The 24,385-nt window shown below is 36.4% G+C and overlaps 1 protein-coding gene across 1 annotated transcript in view; it reads right to left on the minus strand.

The window, feature by feature from the left end:
• AASDH (aminoadipate-semialdehyde dehydrogenase) overlaps positions 1-24,385 on the minus strand; it is a 57,954-nt gene that overhangs the window by 27,284 nt on the left and 6,285 nt on the right. Inside the window, 1 exon segment of the mRNA XM_036895232.2 lies at positions 11,643-11,835. Coding sequence (XP_036751127.2) covers positions 11,643-11,835 — 193 coding nt within the window.

The following is a 24,385-nucleotide window of genomic DNA, read 5'->3' on the forward strand; positions in this document are numbered from 1 at the left end:
AGACCTGTACTGTGAAAACTATCAGAGGCTGATGAAAGGAACTGAAGAAGTCACAAATTAATATGCTCATGGATAGGAATATTGTCAAAATGGCTATCCTGCCAAAAGCAACTTACAGATTCAATGCAATCCCCATCAAAATATCAATGTCATTTTTCAATGAACTATCAAATAATCCTAAAATTTACACATAAGCACAAAAACCCTGAAAAGCCAAAGCAGTGTTGAGAAAGAAGAACAAAGCGGGGTTATTGTAATCCCAGATTTCAAGCTATACTACAAAGCTACAGTGATTAAAACACCATGGTACTGGCACAAGAATAGATACAATGGAACAGACTGGAGCACACAGAAATAAACCCACACACATATGGCCAATTGATACATGACAAAGGAGACAAGAATACACAACGGGGAAAAGAGTCTCTTCAACAAATGGCGTTGGAAAATGGGACAGCAACATGTAAGAGAATGAAATCAGATCACTGTCTTATACCACACAGAAAAGTAAACTCTAAATGGATAAAGGACCTAAATATAAGACATGAAACCATAAAACTCTTAGATCAAACTCATTTTAAAAAATGGGCAGGATTGGATTAAAGATGGTGGCATGAGAAGTGAGACAGAGGCTTTCTCCAAAAACCGCATATAATACAAAAATATCATTAATATAACTAATCCTGAAAAAGCAACAGGAAAGAGGGCTGCGCCAGACTGCAGAAACCTGGACAAAAGAGCAGACCTCATGGAACACGGTAACCTAACAAAGCTGTAGCCCGGTGGGATCCAAGCCCTTCCCCCACTCCAGCTCACCGGCGGGATGAAGAGAAACGGAGTGGAGACCTGGGACTGGTGAACACCTAGCTCTGGATATCTGCTCTGGGAGCACAAACCTACATTTCATGGTGCTTTCATGGTACTCTCATGATTAGGGATTGGAAAGCTAAGATAGCCAAACTACCTGGAGAGACTGAGATTCCAGCCACTTATGGAAAGCAAAGATCCATATCCAGCAGCTCTGGGACAAAAGAAAGGCAGGGAGTCTGAGAGACTTCCTAACAGAGAGAGGGCTGCTAAACAGGCAAGGATTGCACAGAGCTTACTGCTCAGGAGTAAGGACAGGCAGACAAAATTCTCTAGGTGCACTCTGCCCAGCAGGATGGGAACTTTAGTGATCTTCAGGCGCTCTAGCCACCTGGCTGCCTACACAGCTCCAAGGACATCTCCGTGATATGCAGCCTGCTGTGCCTTCCTCCAGCCAGCCCCACCTGGCTTGCAAACCAGCAAAGCCTACCCTGCCAGTAGGCCAGCAGGAGGAAAGTCCCGTCTATAGCAACTACAAACACAAAGCATTTTGTAGAGGCTTATACCTGTGTGCTCAGCCCACAGGTTCCAGCAGTGGAGACAGGCTTAGCAGCCGGGAAGCAGGAAACAGCTCTTTCCTCTGCCCAGGCACCAACACTGCTCCCCTGCCACCCCCGACATTGCTCCAGGGGCTGAGCAGCTCCAGAAAGTAGACTTATGGTCACTATAGGGCACCACATACAAATATGAACAGTCAAAGGAACCTGGTTTAAAGCAAAATTATGAATACACCAGAGAAAGATTAAAATGAAATGGACCTCATGAATCTTCCTGAAAGAGATTTCAAAATAAAAATCATTAACATGTTGATGGATGTACAGAAAAATATTCAAGAACTCAGGAATGAATTCTGGTCGGAGATTCAATCATTACGAAACACAGTATCAGAAATGAAACATACAATGGAAGGTTTTAAAAGAAGATTAGATACAGTGGAGGAGACGAGAAATCAAATAGAAATTAGAGAAGAGGAATACAAAGAAGCTGAGGCACAGAGAGAAAAAAGGATCTCTAAGAATGAAAGATTATTGAGAACTGTGTGACCAATCTAAACAGAACAATATTTGCATTGCAGGGGTACCAGAAGAAGAAGAGAGAGAAAAAGGGATAAACAGTGAATTTCAGGAGGTAAATTGCTGAAAACTTCCCCAATCTGGGAAAGGAGATAGTCTCTCAGGCCATGGAGGTGCACAGCTCTCCCAACACAGGGGACCCAAGGAAGACAAGACCAAGACATACAGTAATTAAAATGGCAAGGATCAAGGATAAGGACAGATATTAAAAGCAGCCAGAGAGAGAAATAAGATCACATACAAAGGAAAGCCCATCAGGCTATTAGACTTCTCAGCAGAAGTCTTACAGGCCAGAAGGGAGTGGCATGATGTATTTAAGGCAGAAGGGCCTCGAACCAAGAATACATTATCCGGCAAGATTATCATGTAAATTTGAAGGAGAGATTAAACAATTTCCAGATGAGCAAAAGCTGAGAGAATTTACCTCCCACAAACCATCTCTACAGTCTATTTTGGAGGGACTGCTATAGACAGGAGTGTTCCTAAGGTTTACTATCTGTCATCAGAGGTAATAAAACCACAGTAAAGAAAGTAAAACAATTACTAAGCAAATGCAAAATTAAATCAACTACCCCCAAAGTCAATCAAGTGATAGACAAAGAGAACAGAATATAATACCTAATATATGAATAATGGAGGAGGAAGAAAAAGGAGGAGAAAAACAGAACCTTTAGATTGTGTTTGTAAAAGCATATTAAGTGAGTTAAGTTAGACTCTTAGATAGTAAGGAAGTTACCCTTGAACCTTTGGTAACCACAAATCTAAAGCCTGCAATGGCATTAAGTACATAGCTATCGATAATCACCCTAAATGTAAATGGCTGAGTTCACCAATCTAAAGACACAGTGTGACTGAATGGATAAAAAAAGAAGACCCATATATATACTGCCATTAAGAGACTCTAAACCCAAAGACATACACAGACTAAAACTGAAGGGATGGAGAAAGATATTTCATGCAACTAACAGGAAAAAAAAGCAGGAGTTGCAGTACTTGTATCAGACAAAATAGACTCCAAAACAAAGAAAGTAACAAGAAACAAAGAAGGACATTACATAATGATAAAAGGGTCAATACAACAAGAAGATATAACCATTATAAATATCTATGCACTCAACACAGGAGCACCCACATATGTGAAATAAATACTAACAGAATGAAAAGGGGAAATAGAATGCAATGCATTCAGTCTAGGAGACTTCAACACTCCACTCACTCCAAAGGACCGACCAGACAGACAGTAAGGACACAGATGCGCGGAACAACACATTAGAACAGATGGACCTAACGGAGAACTACAGAACTCTACACCCAAAAGCAGCAGAATACACATTCTTCTCAAGTGCACACGGAACATTTTCAAGAGTAGATGATATACTAGGCCACAAAAAGAGCATCGGTAAATTCAAAAACATTGAAATTGTACCAACCAATTTCTCAGATCACAAGGATATGGAACTAGAAACAAATTATGCAAAGAAAATTAAAAATCCTACAAACACATGGAGGCCTCACAACATGCTCCTAAATAACCAATGGATCAATGACCAAATAAAAACAGAAGCAATATATGGAGACAAATAACAACAATAATTCAACACTGTAAAATCTGTGGGATGCAGCAAAAGTCGTGCTAAGAGGAAGTACTGCAATACAGACCTAACTCAGGAAAGAAGATCAATCCCATATGAACAATCTAAACTCACAATTAACGAAACTAGAAAAAGAACAAATGAAGCCCAAAGTCAGTAGAAGGAGGGACATAATAAAGTTTAGAGCAGATATAAATAAAATCGAGAAGAATAAAACAATAGAAAGAATCAATGAAAGCAAGAGCTGGTTCTCTGAGAATATAAACAAAATAATAAACCCCTAGCCAGACTTATTAGGAAAAAAAGAGAGTCTGCACACATAAAAAGAATCAGAAATGAGAAAGGAAAAATCACTATAGATACCATAGAAATACAAAGAATTATGAGAGAATACTATGAAAAATTATATGGTAACAAACTGGATAACGTAGAAGAAATGGACAACTTTCTAGAAAAATACAACTTTCCAAGGCTGACCCAGAAAGAAACAGAAAATCTGAACAGACCAATTACCAACAATGAAATTGAACTGGTAATAAAAACACTACATAAGAACAAAATTCCTAGACCAGATGGCCTCACAGCTGAATTTTACCAAACATTTAGTGAAGACCTATTACCCATCCTCCTTTAAGTTTTCCAAAAAGTAAAAGAGGGAAAAACTCCCAAACTCATTCTATGAGGCCAGCATCACTCTAAAACCAAAACCAGGCAAAGACACAACATAAAAAGAAAATTACAGAGCAATACCCCTGATGAACATAGATGCAAAAATACTCAACAAAATATTAGCAAACCGAATTCAAAAATACATTAAAAAGATCATCCATCATGATCAAATAGGATTTATTCCAGGGATGCAAGGATGATACAAAATTCAAAAATCCATCATCATCATCCACCACATCAACAAAAAGGATAAAAACCACATGATCATCTCCATAGATGCTGAAAAAGCATTTGACAAAATTCAACATCAATTCATGATAAAAACTCTCAATAAAATGGGTATAGAGGGCAAGTACCTCAACATAATAAAGGCCATATATGACAAACCCACAGCCAACTTATACTTAACAGCAAGAAGCTGAAAGCTTTTCCCTTAAGATCAGGAAGAAGACAAGGATGCCTACTCTCCCCACTTTTATTCAACATAGTTCTGGAGGTCCGAGCCATGGCAATCAGACAACACAAAGAAATAAAAGGCATCCAAATTGGCAAGGAACAAGTTAAACTGTCCCTGTTTGCAGATGATATGATATGGTACATAAAACGCTAAAGAAGCCACTTCAAAACTACTAGATTTAATATCTGAATTCAGCAAAGTTGCCGGATACAAAAATTAATACACAGAAGTATTTTGCATTCCTATACACTAACGATGAACTAGCAGAAAGAGAAATCAGGAAAACAATTCCATTCACCATTGCATCAAAAAGAATAAAATACCTATGAATAAACCTAACCAAGGAAGTGAAAGACCTATACTCTGAAAACTACAAGACACTCATGAGAGAAATTAAAGATACCAATAAATGGCAACACATCCAGTGCTCATGGATAGGAAGAATTAATATTGTCAAAGTGGCCATCCTGCCTAAGGCAATCTACAGATCCAATGCAATTCCTATCAAAAAACCAACAGCATTTTTCAATGAACTAGAGCAAATCGTTCTAAAATTCATATGGAACTACAAAAGACCCCGAATAGCCAAAGCAATCCTGAGAAGGAAGAATAAAGCTGGGGGGATTATGCTCCTCAACTTCAAGCTCTACTACAAAGCCACAGTAATCAAGACAATTTGGTACTGGCACAAGAACAGACTCATAGACCAATGGACCAGACTAGAGAGCCCAGATATAAACCCAATCATACATGGTGAATTAATATACGATAAAGGAATCATGGACATACAATGGGGAAATGACAGCCTCTTCAACAACTGGTTTTGGCAAAACTGGACAGCTACATGCAAGAGAATGAAACTGGATTATTGTTTATCCCCATACACAAAAGTAAACTCAAAATGGATCAAAACCTGAATGTAAGTCATGAAACCATAAAACTCTTAGAAGACAACATAGGCAAAAGTCTCCTGAATATAAACATGGGCAACTTATTCCTGAACACATCTCCTCAAGCAAGGGATACAAAAGCAAAAATGAACACATGGGTCTACATCAAAAAAAAAAGCTTCTGTATGGCAAAGAACACCATCAACAGAACAAAAAGGCATCCTACATTGTAGTAGAATATATTTGTGAATGACATAACCAACAAGGGGTTAATATCCAAAATATATAAAGAACTCACACACCTCAACACCTGAAAAGCAAATAACCCGATTAAAAAATGGGCAGAGGATATGAAGAGACAATTCTCCAAAGAAGAAATTCAGGTGGCCAACAGGCACATGAAAAGATGCTCCACATCACTAATCATCAGAGAAATGCAAATTAAAACCACAATTATATATCACCTCACACCAGCATCGAAAAGAGTAAGAACAACAAATGCTGGGGAGGATGCAGAGAAAAGGGAACCCTCCTACACTGCTGGTGGGAATGTAAGCTAGTTCAACCATTGTGGAAAGCAATATGGAGGTTCCTCAAAAAACTAAACATTGAAATCCATTTGACCCGGGAATCCTACTCCTTGGAATTTACCAAAGAATACAACTTCTCAGACTCAAAAAGACATATGCACCCCTATGTTTATAGCAGCACTTTTTACAATAGCCAAGATATGGAAGCAACCTCAGTGTCCATCAGTAGATGAATGGATAAAGAAGAGGTGGTACATATACACAATGGAATACTATTCAGCCATAAGGAAGAAACAAATCCTACCATTTGCAACAACATGGATGGAGCTGGAGGGTATTATGCTCAGTGAAATAAGGCAGGCAGAGAAAGACAAGTGCCAAATGATTTCCCTCATTTGTGGAGTATAACAATGAAGCAAAACTGAAGGAACAAAACAGCAGCAGACTCACACTCCAAGAAGGAACTAGCGGTTACTAAAGGGGAGGGGTGTGGGAGGGCAGGTCGGGAGGGAGGGAGATGGGGATTGAGGGGTTTTATGTTGAGTACACATGGTGTGAGGGATTACAGGGAAGGCAGTGTAGCACAGAGAAGGCAAATAGTGACTCTGTGGCATCTTACTACACTGATGGACAGTGACTGCAATGTGGTATGGGTGGGGACTTGATAATATGGGTAAATGTAGTAACCATATTGTTTTTTCATGTGAAACCTTCATAAGAGTGTATAAAAAAATACTGATTGGTTATAAGCAAGTGAACTAAGAAGAAAGCTCATAAAATAATAGTTTGAACTATATAGCTATTAGTTTGTAAATGTATAGACTCAAGAAGAATCACAGAAAATACATGAAACATAATACGAGAAAATTTCTTTTCTCTTTTTTTATTATCCATAAATAAAAAGGTTCTACATTATAATGCAGACTTAGATGCACTGCACTACACGTGAACCCTCCATGGCTCAAGTGAATTAATTTACATTCTAGTCTAAAGGATAAAATCTCACCCAGAGGGAGCAGTGGCACACTGAATAATTTTGGTGGTCTCCTCTGAGCTAAATCAGAATAAAGACCAAAACCAATGAAAATATAATTATGGCTTTAGAAATTATATCTACAAATTTAATCTTTATAGCAAGTTGTAAAATCTTCAATAAAAGTAAAATTCATATATATTAAGATAAGAAGCTTGGTCTGTAGTTTTGTGGATTGTTCCTTCTTGAATGGTATGATGAAGATAAGGTACACACTCAAACTATTTCAGTATTAAGACAGTTGTTCACCATTCCTTAATATTTCAAACAAGAATTCCATGCTTAGAACAGCCCTTAGTTGGATCAGATTATATGACAGCTCCCAAAACATAAAAAATTAAGTTGGACCAATTTGATGTGTTACATTTATCTTATGAAAGTCCAAATTTACTGTCTAAGCCTGATGCTCTGAGCTTTGTCATTGAGTGCTTTAATAAAATGTACTCTATGCAACATTAAAAAAAAACATTGGCAGGAATCTCTTGAACATGAACATGAATAATTTTTTTCTGGATATGTCTCCTTGGACAAGGAAAACCAAAGCAAAAATAAATAAGCTGGACTACCTTAAACTAAAAAGGGTCAGCACAGCAAAAGGAAACCATCAACAAAACAAAAAGGCAATCTACTCTATGGGAGAAAACACGTGCAAATAATGTATCTGAATATGATATAAAAATAACTCAAATAACAGGGGAAAAAAGCAAATAACCTAATTAAAATATGGGCAGAGGACCTGAACAGACATTTTCCCAAAGACATACAGATGGCCAAGAGGCACATGAAAAGATGCTCAACATCACTAGTCATTAGGGAAATACAAATCAAAACCACAACGAGATATCACCTAACCCAAATCAGAATGGTATTATAAAAAGACAAGAAATAACGAATGTTGGCAAGGATGTGGAGTAAAGGGAACCCTCCTACAATGCTGATGGGCATGTAACTTGGTCCAGCCATTGTGGAAAACAGTTTGAAGGGTTCTCAAAAAACTAAAAATAGAAATACCGTATGACCCAGCAGTTCCACTTCTGGGAATTTACCCAAAGAAGACATCTATTATTCAAAAAGATATATGCACTCCTCTATTTATTGCCACATTATGTACAATAGCCAAGATATGAAGGCAACCAAAGTGTCCATCAACAGAAGAATCGGTAAAGAAGATGTGGTCCATACAACAGAATATTATTCAGGCATAAGAAAGAAAGAATCTTGCCATTAGCAACAACATGGATAGACCTACAGGCTATTATGCTAAGTGAAATAAGCCAAGGAGAGAAAGAGAAATACCTTATGATTTCACTTATATGTGGAATCTAAAATAAAACAAATGAACAAAACAAAAACATACTCATACAGAGAAAAGTCTGGTGATTACTATGGGGGAGGGACTGAGGTGGGTCATTGAAATGGGTGAAGAAGATAAAGAGGCACAAAAATCTCAATTATAAACTAATCACGGGGATGAAATTACAACATAACGAATATAGTCAATAATGCTATGGTATCTTTCAATGTTGACAGACAGCAACTACACTTATTGGGGTGAGCATTTAATAATGCAGATAACTACTGAATCACTTCATGAATGTTGTATACTTCAAATCAATATGATATTGTATTATCAACTATACCTCAATTTAAAGAAATGTATGATGTTAGCTATAGTCTTTTTGTAGATGCTCTTCAATGTGTTGGGTAAGTTCCCTTCAATTTCTAGTTTGTTAAGTCTTTTTTTCTTTTTTTTAAATCACAAGTGTTAGATTTTGCCAAGTTTTTCTGATCTGTTTGAGATAATTATATGTTTTTGTCCATCATCATTTATGTACTATATTTTGGATATTAATATCAGTGGGCTTTGGGATGTTAAACCAAATATTAATTCCTGCAATAAATCCCACTTGGCCATGCTTTAAATTTACTGAAATTTGTTTTGTGGCCTAGCATATATTTATGTTCGATGTGAATGCAACAGTCAATGTGAAAATTCTGCATTTGTTGGACAGTTTTCTATATATGGTATTTGATAATGTTGTTCAAGTCTTCTGTATTATATGAGGGATTTCTGTCTAGCTTTTCAATTATTGAAAGTGATGTATTAAAATTTCTAACTACTGAGTTGTCTATTTCTCCTTTCAATTCTGTCCATTTTTGCTTCTTGTATTTGGAAGCTATTTTTAACTATTATTGTATATTTTAGATATACACTTACAATTGTTATGTTTTCTTGATACAATGTACTTCTTGACGTACTGACCATTTTGTCATTATGAAGTGTTTTTTGTTGGTCTTTTTATTTACTTATTAGTAACTTGCCTAAATCTGTGAAATCTGTCTCCTGTTTTATGTGGCCACTGATATCACTGCTCAGATTTTTTTTTTAATATATATTCTTTTTCTCATTTTTAATTCTTACTTCCTATAGGTGACTTGTGTCTGCATAGCTCAGAAGTAAACCAATGACTGGACACATTGTCCCCACAGATGGATCTGTGTGTGAATAAGGCAACTCATTCAAAGTTTAGACCATTTCAAGATCAATACAGCTTTTATTTTCCACGGGCTCTTTTGTGTCTCTTACGTGCATGCATGCAGCCTCAGGATCAGCCAGGAATGTGTATGGGCCCTCTCTGATCTGATTCCCTGGAATAATAGGAATTTAGTGCTTCCATTCAACTCTCAGGATTTTTGTTTTTGATAATAAATTATAATAGCCACCCTATTTATGAGGTAACCTAATATTATTTACAAGGTAACCTAAATTAAGTTCTTAACTGGTCCACCAAGAGTTTTATCATAAGGAAAATCTCTTGTCAAGATGACAGCAAATGTTCCTGCTCTACATTTTCACTGAGGCAAATTCAAAACATTTTGGCCTAATTTTTGGTGTTAAGGATAATTTCAACTTTGAACTCTTTAAGTGAATGCACAACTATGAATATTCAGCAAGATAAAACATAGCAACACTGTTCAGATACTCATAAACTGAGAAGACAAATTTAATGGCAGAATACTAGTCAATATCCTTTGCTACCAAATCATTGGAGGTACAGAAAAATAGAACTTAGCAAATAATAGGAAAAAGTAATAATGAACATTAAGGTTTCTTCTAAATTTTCTATGGAAAAATTCACATAAAAATTAAAAACACTATTATGCTGACATTATGAGAGCTGGAAACCTAAGAGTTTGCTCTAATTACAAGTTTCACTTTTAAAACAAGCCAGGTGGAGAAAGACAAGTACCAAATAACTTCACTAATTTGTGGAGTACAAAAACAAAGCAAAACTGAAGGAACAAAAGAGCAGCAGACTCATAGACTCCAAGAAGGGACTAGTGTTTACCAAAGGGAAAGAGCTGGAGAGCGTGGATGGAGAGGGAGGGAGAAGGGGATTAAGGAGCTAAATATGATCTCCTGATAATCTTCCAAAATAAGTACTGAGTTAAAGAAAATCACTGTCCAACTACATGCAAAATTTGCTGTGTTCTATGAACAGAGTAAATGTGCATTAGCTTCTCAGAAGGATCTGTGACCCCAAAAAGGTTAAAAACCACTGTTAAAGTAGATCTGAAATTGTGCTAAAACATTAGGTAAGGGGATCATATTTAAAGAGTATAATTCACTGACCTGACATGTAAGAAAAGTCTCCTTTCATTGAGTAACTATCACTCAAATCTATTAAGATACTTTGTAAATATTCCCTGAAAAATATGCTACTTGCATACTGTAGGAAAATAAAAGTTATATTAAAGTCTTGCCCAGATTCATAGACTGATTCACCAACAGATGAGAATTTATGTCCACTGATATTCAGCAAGGTACATACTCAGTTCATTTGCTTACATACACACACACACACGTGTATGTATATATGTATATGGTTTTCTTAGGATGAAAAAACACATTGCCTAGAAACTAAGTTGATACTAGATTTTGTCTTTGGGGCAGAAATTTAATACCCTCTCACATCTCATTTTACCAGATATAACTGGGTATTTTTAGTTTATCATGATATACATATAATTTTGTTAATTCTCTCCAGTATCTTTAACCACTTGCAATGTTATATCCTAAGGTTTGTCTACCAGTCACATGCTTTCAAATACCTATTTTTTAAATCCTAAAAAATGACAAACATAATATCTATTTCTTTAGGTAAACATAAAATACACTGATGTAAAATCAGAAAATCTAAATTCCTAACTCAATTATAATTTAACTTATTTAAACTAACTTTTAGTGAGAAATACAATAAACTTAAACACTGGAAAGGCAGTATATCCCAACAGATTTGAGCAAAAGTCAAGTTCCTCTAGTATATACAAAATGCACAGTAAGAGAATTTTCTATACAGATTGTTTTTCATTCTCAAGCAAACAAAAAACATCAGGAGATATCTGTTAATAATCTAACTAAATTATCATTAACCATTATAATGAACTATAGGAGTATAAAATATTCTTTAAAACACTTAAAATACTGAAAAATGAAAGACAAAACATTTCATTTTCTCCTAAAACATACCTGCAAAATTGTCACTCTGTGATGGGAAAAGAGAACAGCCGCTAATTTTGATGGCAGTACTTTGACAGAAGCTGGTACAATAAGCAGAGAAGCACCACTTGATAGAGTAACAAATATTTCCACAACAGAAGGATCAAAGGTCAGAGGTGAAGCCAGAAACAAAACATCTTCTTGTGTGATCTCAAAAAGCACCCTATGGAAAAACAGAATGTAGTTATGAGAAACATGTAACATTTGGTAAACATATCCTAAAAAAGTATTTATGACCATTAAGTTTGTAGATGTTAGCCAGATTTTTATTCTTCTCTTAGATTATCCAAAGTAGTGCTATTAATTCTAGAGCCTTTTGTTTATAAGTATTAAATGTGATTTAAAGCAATATCCACTTTTCATTTTACAATAGGACAGACATATTTTATCATTTATGATGGCTTTCTGATATGTCAACTTAGCTGGGTTGAAATATAGTCCCTGGAATTCCCTTTCTGGTATGTTTTCCATTAGAAGACAAGGGATATTCTCTGAAGTTAGAGGACAGAAGGGGGGCAGCTTCCACTTGGTAGCACACACACCTTCTCTCAGATATTCAAACACCAATCTATGTGCTGCTCTAAAGAGATTTTGTAGATATGATTAAAGTTCAATCAGCTGACTTCAATCAAAAGTGAAATTATCCTGGGTTGACTGGATTTACACAGTTGGAAGGTCTTTAAGAGAATGTTTAGGCTTTCTCTGAAGGACAGACTCCAAACAGCAGCTCATCTGCAGTTACTTTCCCTTCCCTCTATCTTCCTTCTGACTCACCAGTGAACAAGCACATGCCCATGAGACTCCAGCCTGCTCATGATCGTCGTTTTCTGACTGTTTACCCTATAAGACCTGAGTCTTACTTAGGCAGCCCCAACAAATTTAAGTCAATGCCTTACAGTAAATCCATGACATATCTCCTGGTTCTGCTTTTCTGTCAGAATCTTGTCTTATTCTATCCTACTTATTCAATGATGCTTAATAAAGACCTCTGACTCCCGTTTCCCAATATATGGCATTTTCTGTTAGTAGCAGAACATAACATATACGGTTAGGCTATTATGGAGCATGGAGAGTCTGTGTTGAGCTTACAGCACTGTTTCAGTCTGATCATACAAAACCTACTCTATCTAAAAGCAGGGAGTATCTTAATTTCAAAATATTTCCAGGTATGGTACTGGGGGAACCAACTCAGAGTCCAAAATTGATATGAACATTATTTTAAGCTGCAGACATTTTGGACTTAACAGACACACAGAGAAGCCTTCCTGGAGCTTCCTTGTCTGACTAATAGCAGAAACTTCTGGGAAATGAGGCTGCCTGCCAAAAACTCCCTCTTCAGGGTGGTTTTTATATCCAGGGAGGAGACAAAGAATAAAAAGTCCCTGCAGGAGGACTTTTATGATCCTGAAGAAGAAGAAAAGACTACTCTCACATGCACAGACCAACAATATCACAAAGCATTATCTCCCTGTGTCTTTCCCTAAAGAAACCTACTTGTTCTTTCCACAGAAGCCTTTTCTTCCTCTCCCTTTCCCAAGTTAGGTGTATAAGCTTCTAACTTTAATCATTTAATGACGGAATTCAGAATACACCACCCCAAAATATGCTGCTCTGTCATATTGACTATTTTGAGTTCAAGGCTCTTGAATCACAGCATATACAAGAAAAACACTCTGATCTTCTTTTTTCCCCCATAAAAGCACTAGATGAAATTCCCATATGAAAGATATCCTTCCTATACCAGAAGGAAACTAACATTTTTATCATCAAGGATGAGAAGGTGAGATGAAGAGAATTTTATACAGACCTTATTAAAATAATTCTTATTTTCCTTTAGCCTCCCCACATAGTCTAGTCACTTTTCCAAAATCTCCTCTCTTTATTCAACCTAATGTAAAACCAAAGTGGTTTCACTATCTTTTTGGTTCTTCATTCCTTATGAAGAATTCTGTGTCATGTAAAACTTGTATTACATATAATAAATTCATGTGCTTTTCTCTTACTGATCTGTCTTATGTCAATCTAATTCTCAGACCCAGCCAAAAAGAACCCTAAGAGGGTAAAATGTTTGCCTCCACTACAATGAGCTAGCTACTTCCTGTTAGCTCCCATATATATACACAAATAAATCCTTTTACTTCCGTTAAATCAATTTGAAATTCTCCAGACAAGAACTTAAGAGAATACAAGAAAAGTTTTCCTCACCAACAGTATAAAGATTTTAAAATCTACCTGTAGTATTATATTTGTGTCTAAGGTAAGACAAAAACTCATTGTATGTTAAAGGCTATAATTAAACTTCAATTTTTAAAGGAATTATTTTTCATAAACATTATCTGGTTTCCTAGTTACTATTCAAGGGAAATAAATTTTTTAACTTTGATTTAGGCTCCCAATAAAAATTAAACCCTGAAAATCATTTTTAGTGTCTCAATTCCATGAAAATGGACAGTGTTAAGCATTCACAGAGAATCTGGTAATTTTAAAAGCAGCTTAAGAAGTATTCAATATGAGAAAAGTTGAGAAAAGTGAAGAGACATATTTTAAAGGAGAAAAAAATAATGGAATAAATGCTTGAACTTACTATTTGTGAGGCTTACTGCATGTGTACCTAATATACTATTTCTCATTTTCCTAACTACCCTATAAAGCAGGTATGGTTACTACCCCATTTAAAAATAGAGAAAACGGAAATTCAGGGACGTTAAGTAATTTGTGCAAAGTCATAAACATCAACTCTTAAATATTATTATTAAAGGACTTTAGAATTTCACCTCCCTGTCTTAATTTCAAAAGAGTATTTAAGGTATGGTATATCAGCAAAGATGTCTAATAATTTTAAAAGGTCATTTAAGAGAATTCCGCAAGAAAAATAATTATAGTTCAACATATTATAGAAATGTATTTAACAAGATTAATAATCTAAACCAGTATGTACAAGGCTATGGTTTGGTGGGTATTCCTTCAAAGCACTATATTAAGTCATCAAGCTCTAAAAGGGGGATGGAAGGTGGGGAGGGAAAATAAAAACACCAAAATAACAGACATATCTTTACTTTTTTCCTTCCCTGAACTATTTTTCTTATTTGACTGAAACAAAAGGAGTTTTAAAGTCCCATTTCATTTTTGACTCAGCAAATTAGGCAAATTTGCACACACAAAAAATATTTTCTTAAAAGCTAGAAGTCTCACAAATGCTCACACAACTGAGGACTATGTATTTGATGGACGGCTATCACAGAACAACTTTTCACCTTAACTTTCTTCTTTCTTGGCATCATCTAGGAAGACTAGTAAATATTTCAAGGGAAAGTCAATTACATTTTATCACTACAGAAGAGAGAGATCATGTCCGAGCGCCTCTGGATACGAACAACACAATTCTCAATTCTCATGTGTTCTTACTACAAAAATAAAGGAAAAGACAAACAGAAAAAAACACCAAACGTCCATATAACTTTCAGAGAGTAGTACTGTCACAGTAGACAACAAAAACAAAAGAGCTCTATCTCCACGTGGCCCAGCACCTATATTAACAGGACTTCATTACTCCATTATCTTTATTAGCATAGCTTTATTATTCTAGAAGACTGTAGACCAAAAAAGTAAAAATTGCATACTTTATTGCTCATTACCAAAGACCAAATCAACTACTTAATAAAAGTATCAACAATTTATATCCCAAGACTCTCTTCCCTACTCCCCCTAAAGGCACCTTGCTATTTCCACCAATTACTTTGCTACTATATTATGAGCCTCACCCAGTCCTTAAAATTAAGCTCCTGTATTTAAAGATCTGCCTTAAACTAGACTTCAAAATCTCAAATCAGATCCTGCTCTTCCCCTCTGAGGCTATCACATTCTTGGAGGTAGGTAGAATTGTCTCTTACCAGGGTAAGTAATAAACTCAGCTTTGCCTATTGTAAATAATAAACAGGTTATTCTGGTAATATTTGGGGAGCCAGCAAGAGAAATAAGATTCTTCTAAGATGTGCCTGAAATTTGGTACTGCCTAGCTTAGTGATTTAAAAAGTCCAAAATGAACAAAAAATTGAACAGTACAGTTTTAATTTCTAAATGGGACATCTTAACATTTCATCTCTTCAGAATCTAATTATTTACCACTTCACTTATTTAGGGACCAAAAAGTAAATGAATAAAGGATTTTTAATAAGCAAACAGATTTAACTAAGTTCAAGCACAAAATAGATATCAGGAAATTTGTATACTTTACTCATAAATTAGCCCATCACCCTTCACTGAGCACATATTTGCTCCCACTTCAGACAATTCCCGCCTCTGCTAGCCGCAGCGAGTCTCCACCTCCCTGATTGAAAATCTCCACTCTTAAAATTTCCCTATTATCTCCATCCCCACCTCACTTCCTATACACTTAGCTCATGACGGACTCTGCCTTTTATTTCATACTAGTTACAATCCATCAGCTTCCTTTAACATTCGTTACTACCTGAAGAATTTATCATCATCCCTCTTACCTTTATAAGCATCCCTAAAGGTCATCCACCCAGTATTTTAAATGCTATTACCTCCCATCTCAAAATATTTTATTCCTTGGCAAGACTATTAATTGATTTTTCAAACCAACCCTCTGTACCAATTAATTCTCTACCACCCTATAAACCTCTCCACCTTCAAATAAAGATAAAACTATTTTATTTTATTCTGGTGTACACTACCAGAATTTTCTTTCTATTAAAACTAGTTTCTAGAAAAGAATACTTTGCTTTTGTTATATCCATTTCCTTATCTCTCATGCCCTTATCTCCAGCCTAATGTAATCTGTCCTCAAGTTTGGGCACTAGTAAAGTCATTCTCAAACACAAAACAGACTGGTGATTGCCATACTGGGGGGGAGTGGGGGAATGGGGGAAAAAGATAAGAAGAAAAAATTAGTGAGAATGTCTGATATCTTCATCTGGGTTATGGTTACTTGAGTGTATGCACATGTCAAAATTCATTGAGCTGTACACTAAGGTTTGTGCATGTATTTGTACATACCTCAATAAAAAAAAGTAAACTTAAACAAATACCAAATGATTTCCCTCATTTGTGGAGTATAACAATGAAGCAAAACTGAAGGAACAAAATGGCAGCAGACTCAGACTCCAAGAAGGGACTAGTGGTTAGCAAAGAGGAGGGTTGGGGGAAGGCAGGTCAGGAGGGAGGGAGAAGGGGATTGTGGGGGCATCATGATTAGTGCACATGGTGTGTGTGGGGTCACAGAGGAATCAGTATAGCGCAGAGAAGACAAGTAGGGACTCTGTGGCATCTTACTACACTGATGGACAGTGACTGCAATGGAGTATGAGAGGGACTTGATAGTAAGGGTGAATTTAGTAACCACATTGTTTTTCTTGTGACACCTTCATAAGAGTGTATATCAATGATACCTTAATAAAAAAAAATCACTAAAGACCTGATTGTCAATTACAACAGACATCTCTCTGTAGCATTTAACCATTCCTTACTTCTATACCTGTGCAGCACAATATGGTAACAACTAGATACCTGTGCCTATTGAGCACTAAAAGTGGGGCTGGGCCACACTGAGATGTGTTAACTGTAAAATACATGCTAGATTTTGAAGACGACTAGTCTGAAAAAAAGAATGGAAAATACCTCACTAATAATTTTTATATTGATTACATATGAAAATATTTTAGATATACTGAAGTAAATACAATACATTGTTGAAATTTTACTTTTACTTTTTTAATGTAGTTGCAAGAAAATTTTAAATTACATAAAATTTACAATGACATAAATTTACTGTCTCACAAAGTTTCTATTTTTATTTGTTTCCTCCTCTGATTTCTTAAGACTACTCATCCTGGTTCCCTTCTCCTCTATTCTATTCTTCCTTCAAAAGTTGAGAATCTCAAGTTCATAGAGAATTCTCATCTCCTGACCATAATAGTAAATCAAACTCCATAAGGCTACAGAAATGAACTTAATGAAATGCAAATCTTTCTTCCATATACTGAATACAGTTCAAAATTCAACAAGGCACACAAGGTTCCTGCTCCCTAAGTTCACACAGCTCCTGCTTTCCCACCATGTCCTCAGCTCTGTCCAGATATACTCTAGCAAGCCAAATTCCTTTCTACCATACCTCTGCCAGGAATATGATTCCCTTCTTCTTATTAATTATTAAGACACAAAGCTTCAACCATATCATTTGTTCTTTGTTTGACTCCAGGTTTGGATTAAACAGGTGAACTCCTAGTCTGCAAAGAACTAAAGTTCAGATATAGCTGGAACGAAACAGACCCAATTACTAAGGACTAGCAATTTAGGAACAAGAGTTATTAAGAATATGCATTTAAAATTCTTTTTTCCCTTTAAAGTACAAATTCTAGAGATATGAGAGTCAGAGGATTAAAGATGGCAACCTGAGAGGTGAAACAGAATCCTCCTCCTAAAACCACATATAATATGAAAATATAGCAAATACATCAAATCATGAAAGAGTAACAAGAAAGAAGTCTGAAGCAGACTGTCTACACCTGGAGAAATCAGCCGACCTCAAGGAAAAGGGTAAAATACCAAAGCCTTAATCCGGCGGGACCCAAGCCTTTCCCCCACCTCAGCTCACTGGCTGAGGAAGAGGAACAGAGCAGGGAGTGGGTGGAGGCCTAGAACTGCTGAACACCTAGCCCTGGAGATCTGCTCTGAGAGCAAGAACCTACATACATGTTGCTCTGGAGATTAGTGGGGTTGAAAAGCTAACACAGGCAAAATACTTGCAGAGATTGAGATTCCAGCCACTTGTGGAAAACAGAGATCCACATCTGACTGTGCTGGGACAAAAAAAAGCAGACAGTCTGAGAGATATCCTAAAAGCAAGAGGGCTGCTAAAGGGGCAAGGATTGCACAGAGCTTGCTGCTAAGGAGAAAGGACAGGTGGACAAAATTGTCCAGGCACACTCCACCCAGCAGGTTGGGAACTTTCAAAAGCTTCAGGCACTCCATGCCCCTGGCTGGCAATGCAGCTATGAGGCCCCCCACAATGATATGCAGCATGCTGTACCTTCCTCCTGGATGGCACCGTCTCACAAACAAGCTGACCTTGCCATTGCACCAGGCCAGCCAGAGGGGACCCAGTCTATGGCAGCTACAAGTGCAAAGCAGAGACTTCTCCCTGCATACTTGGTCCCCTGGCCCTGGCAGGAGAGGCAGGCACTGTAGCCGGGAAGCAGGAAACAGCTCTTTCCTCCTGGCAAGCACCAGCACTGCTCACCTGCGAACCCTCCCATTGCTCCAGGGGCTGAGCAGCTCAAGAGGGTGGAGATTATGGGCACTAGAGAGCACCACCTACAAATATGAAATGTCAAAGGAACCTGGTTCAAACAAAAATCCCACAAACCCCAGAAAAAGAACCAAGTGAAACTGAACTCATCAATCTTCCTGAGATTTCAAAATAATCATAAAAATGCTCACAGAGCTACAGAAAAATATTCAAGAACTCAGGGAGGAATTCAGGAATGAGATAAAAAAGTTGAAGAATACAGTCTCTGAAAATAAATACAAAATGGAAGGATTTAAAAACAGACTAGATGAGGTAGAGGAGACAGTCAATGAAATAGAAATTAGAGAAAATGAATACAAATAAGCTGCGGCACAGAGAGAAAAAAGATCTCTAGGAATGAAATAATACTAAGAGAACCATGTGACCTATCCAAATGGAACAATATTTGCCTTATAGGTGTACCAGGAGAAGAAGAGAAAAAGTGTCTTTGTGGAGGTAACTGCTGAAAACTTCTGCAATCTGGGGAAGGAGATAGTCTCTCAGGCCATGGGGGTGCACAGATATCCCAACACAAGGGACCCAAGGAAGACAACACCAAGACATATAGTAACTAAAATGGCACACATCAAAGATAAAGACAAAGTATGAAAAGCAGCAGAGAGAGAAAAAAGATCACATATGAAGGAAAACCCATTGGGCTATCATCAGACTTCTCAACAGAAACCTCACAGGCCAAATGCAATGAAGCAGAAGGGTCTCGAACCAAGAATACTATACCCAGAAAGATTATCATTTAAGTTTGAAGGACAGATTAATTTCCCGATAAGCAAAAGCTGAGAGAATTCACCTCCCACTAACCATCTCTACAGTGTATTTTGGAGGGACTGCTATAAAAGGAAGTGTTCTTAAGGCTAAATAGCTGCCACCAGAGAAAATAAAAAAACAGTAAAGTAGAACAATTAATTACTAAGCAGATGCAAAATCAAATCAACTCCCCCCAAAATCAGTCAAACCATAGACAAAGAGTACAGAATATGATACCTAATATATAAAGAATGGAGGAGGATGAAAAAGGAGGAGAAAAAAAAAGGACCTTTAGATTGTATTTGTAATAGCATACTAAGTGAGTTAAATTAAACTGTTAACTAGTAAGAAAGTTACCTTGAACCTTTGGTAACCATGAATCTAAAGCCTTCAATGGGAATAAGTACATACCTATCCATAATCACACTAAATGTAAATGGTCTGAGTGCACCTATCAAAAGACAGAGTCACTAGAAATGGATAAAAAAAAAAAGACCATTTTATATGCTGCCCACAAGAGACTCAAACCCAAAGACATACATACACTGAAAGTAAAGGGATGGAAAAAGACATTTCAGGCAACTAATAGGGAGAAAAAAAAGCAGGAGTGACAGTACTTGTATCAGAGAAAACAGACTTCAAAACAAAGAAAGGAACAAGAGAGAAAGAAGGACATGACATAATGATAAAGGGGTGAGTCTAACAAGAGGATATAATCATTATAAATATCTATGCACCCAACACAGGAGCACCTACATATGTGAAACAAATACTAACAGAATTAAAGAAGAAAATAGAAGGCAATACATTTATTCTGGGAGACTTCAACACACCACACACTCCAAAGGACAGATCAACCAGACAAAAAATAAGTAAAGAGATAGAGACATTGAACAACACATTAGAACACATTACAGAACACTCCACTCAAAAGCAGCAGGATACACATTCTTCTCAAGTGCACATGGAACATTTTCCAGAATAGACCACATAATAGGCCACAAAAAGAGCCTAAGTAAAAGTTATGAAACTAGAAATAACTGTGCAAAGAAAACAAAAAAGCCCACAAATACATGGAGCTTAACAACATGCTCCTAAATAATCACTGGACCAATGACCAAATAAAAATAGAAATGAAGCAATATATGGAGACAAATGAAAACAATAACTCAACACCACAAAAGCTGAGGGACACAGAGAAGGCCATGCTAAGAGGAAAGTATACTGCAATACAGGCCTACCTCAGGAAAGAAGAATGATCCTATATGATCACTCTAAACTTGCAATCAACGAAACTAGAAAAAGAAGAACAAATAAGGCCCAAAGACAGGAGAAGGAGGGACATAATAAAGATTAGAGCATAAATAAATAAAAATGAGAATAAAACAATAGAAAGAATCAATGAAAGCAAGAGCTGGTTCTTTGAGAATATAAACAAAACAGATAAACCCCTAGCCAGATTTATCAAGAAAAAAAGAGAGTCTACACACATAAACAGAATCAGAAATGAGAAAGGAAAAATCACTACGGACACCACAGAAATACAAAGAATTATTAGAGAATACTATGAAAAATTACATGTTAACAAACTCAATAACCTAGAAGAAATGGACAACTTTCTAGAAGAATACAACCTTCCAAGACTGACCCGGAAAAAACAGAAAATCTGAACAGACCAATTACCACCAACAATATTGAATTGGTATTCAAAAAACTACCTAAGAACAAAATGACTGAACCAGATGGTGTCACCACTGAATTTTATCAAACATTTAGTGAAAACCTGATACCCAACCTCCTTAAAATTTTCCAAAAAGTAGAAGAGGAGGGAATATTTCCAAACTCATTCTATGAGGTCAGCATCATTCTAATATCAAAACCAGGCAAAGACACAACAAAAAAAGAAAATTACAGACCAATGTCCCTGATGAACATAGATGCAAAAATACTCAACAAAATATTATCAAATCGAATTAAAAAATACATCTAAAAGATCATCCATCCTGATCAAGTAGGATTTATTCCAGGGATGCAAGGATGGTACAACATTCAAAAATCCATCAACATCATAACTACATCAAAAAAAAGGCAAAAACCACATGATCATCTCCATAGATGTTGAAAAAGCATTTGACAAAATTCAACATCCATTCATGATAAAAACTCTCAGCAAAATGGGTATAGAGGGCAAGTACCTCAACATAAACATATATGACAAACCCACATCCAACAACATACTTAACAGCGAGAAGCAGAAAGCTTTGCCTTTAAGATCAGGAACAAGACAAGGATGCCCACTCTTCCCACTTTTATTCAACATAGTACCGGAGGTTCTAGTCACGGCAATCAGACAACACAAACAAATAAAAGGCATCCAGATAGGTATAAGGAATAAGTTATATTGTCACTGCTTGCAGATGACATGATACTGTACATAAAAAACCCCTAAGGAATCCACCTCAAAACTACTAAAATAACTGAATTCAGGAAAGTTGCAGGATACAAAATCAATATACAGAAACCTGTTGCATTCCTACATATTAATGACGAACTAGCAGAAAGAGAAATCAAGAAAACAATTCCATTCACAATTGCATCAAAAAGAATAAAATACCTAGGAACAAACTTAACCAAGGAAGTGAAAGACCTATATACCCTGAAAACTATAAGACAGTCATGAGAGAAATTAAAGAAGACACCAATAAATGGAAACACACCCCGTGCTCATGGATAGGAAGAATTAATATTGTCAAAATGGCCATCCTGCCTAAAGCAATCTACAGATTCAATGCAATACCTATCAAAATACCAACAACATTCTTCAACAAATTAGGGCAAATAGTTTTAAAATTCATATGGACAAACAATAAGGCTTCTCTCTCACTTACCAACTTCACATTTCCCTGTATGGCCCCGGAAGATGACTGGTTAGCCAGAGACGGGTAAGATTCCTCAAGGGAGGAACAACCTAAGACAGGCACAGTCACAGGGGGGCCATCAGGTGAGAAATTGGGGATCAACAGAGGTGAGGCTTAGAACCTCACCCCCCCTGTTCTGAGAGAAATCTTCTGCATACGTGGATGTTTTATTGCCCTGGTCTAGCTTGGATTAACACATAGTCTACAGGCACACACCTGATCATCTACATTTGCTCTCTTACAACACTAAACTATGTTTTCTACCTTTATCTTGTATCTACCTACCACTTCAGCATTTTATTAAAAATAATAATAATAAAGAGAGAAATGTGGTATCCACATATAAATCAAGTATAAAAACCAAATGAGTATTCATATTTGAACTGACTGTTTAGAGTTCATAATGCATGAGCAAAACCGAAAGTTTCTGTGATGACTGCCCTTGTACTGTTCACTATGTAACTTATTCATTATGTAAGAATTTGTTCTACATGTAAAAACTTGTTTGTTATGCCTCAGAAGATTGGAGACTGACAAAAATTAGGCTTGGGGTGGATTAATGATTGTGCATTGAGCATTGACTCCCCTATACAGAATTTTATTGTCGTTAACAACCATTTGATCAATAAATATGAGAGATGCCCTCACAAAAAAAAAAAAAAAAAAAAAAAAAAAGGACAGACTTCCAATGGTAAAATAAATTAGTAACCGGGATGTAATGTATAGCATAAGGAATATAGTCAAGATATTGTAACAGCCTGGTAGGGTGATAGCTGGAACCTAGAATTATGTATATAAATGTTCTACCACTGTGTTGTACACTTGAAACTCATGTAATGTAATACTGTGTGTCAACTACCCTTCAATAAAAAATAATTATTTAAAAAAAAAAAAAAATTCATATGGAACCACAAAAGACCCCAAATTGCCAAAGCAATCCTGAGAAGCAAGAATAAAGCTGGGAGGATTATGCTCCCGACTTCAAGCTCTACTGTAAAGCTATAGTAACCAAGACAATTTGGTACTGGCATTAAGAACAGACCCATAGACCAATGGAACAGACTAGAGAGCCCTGATATAAACCCAAGCATATATGGTCAATTAATATACAATAAAGGAGCCATGGATATATAATGGAGAAATGACAGACTTCAACAACTGGTGTTGGCAAAACTGAACAGATACATGCAAGAGAATGAAACTGAATTATTGTCTAACCCCATATATAAAAGTAAACTCAAAATCGATCAAAGACCTGAATGGAAATCATGAAACCATAAAACTCTTAGAAGAAAACATAGGCAAAAATCTCTTGAATATAAACATGAGCAACTTTTTCATGAACGCATCTCCTCGGGCAAGGGAAACAATACAAAAAATGAACAAATGGGACTACATCATGCTAAAAAGCTTCTGCACAGCAAAGGACACCATCAACAGAACAAAAAAGCATCCTAGAGTATAGGAGAATATATTTGTAAATGACATAAGTGACAAGGGGTTAATATCCAAAATTTCCAAAGAACTCACATGCCTCAACACCCAAAAAACAAATAACCCTATTAAAAAATAGGCGGAGGATATGAACAGACACTTCTTTCCAAAAAAGTAATTCAGATGGCCAACAGGCCCATGAAAAGTTGCTCCACATCGCTAATTATCAGGGAAATGCAAATTAAAATGACAATGAGATATCACCTCATATTAATTAGGATGGCTAA

This window comes from Manis pentadactyla, chromosome 5, assembly GCF_030020395.1.
Source record: "Manis pentadactyla isolate mManPen7 chromosome 5, mManPen7.hap1, whole genome shotgun sequence".
NCBI lineage: Eukaryota > Metazoa > Chordata > Mammalia > Pholidota > Manidae > Manis > Manis pentadactyla.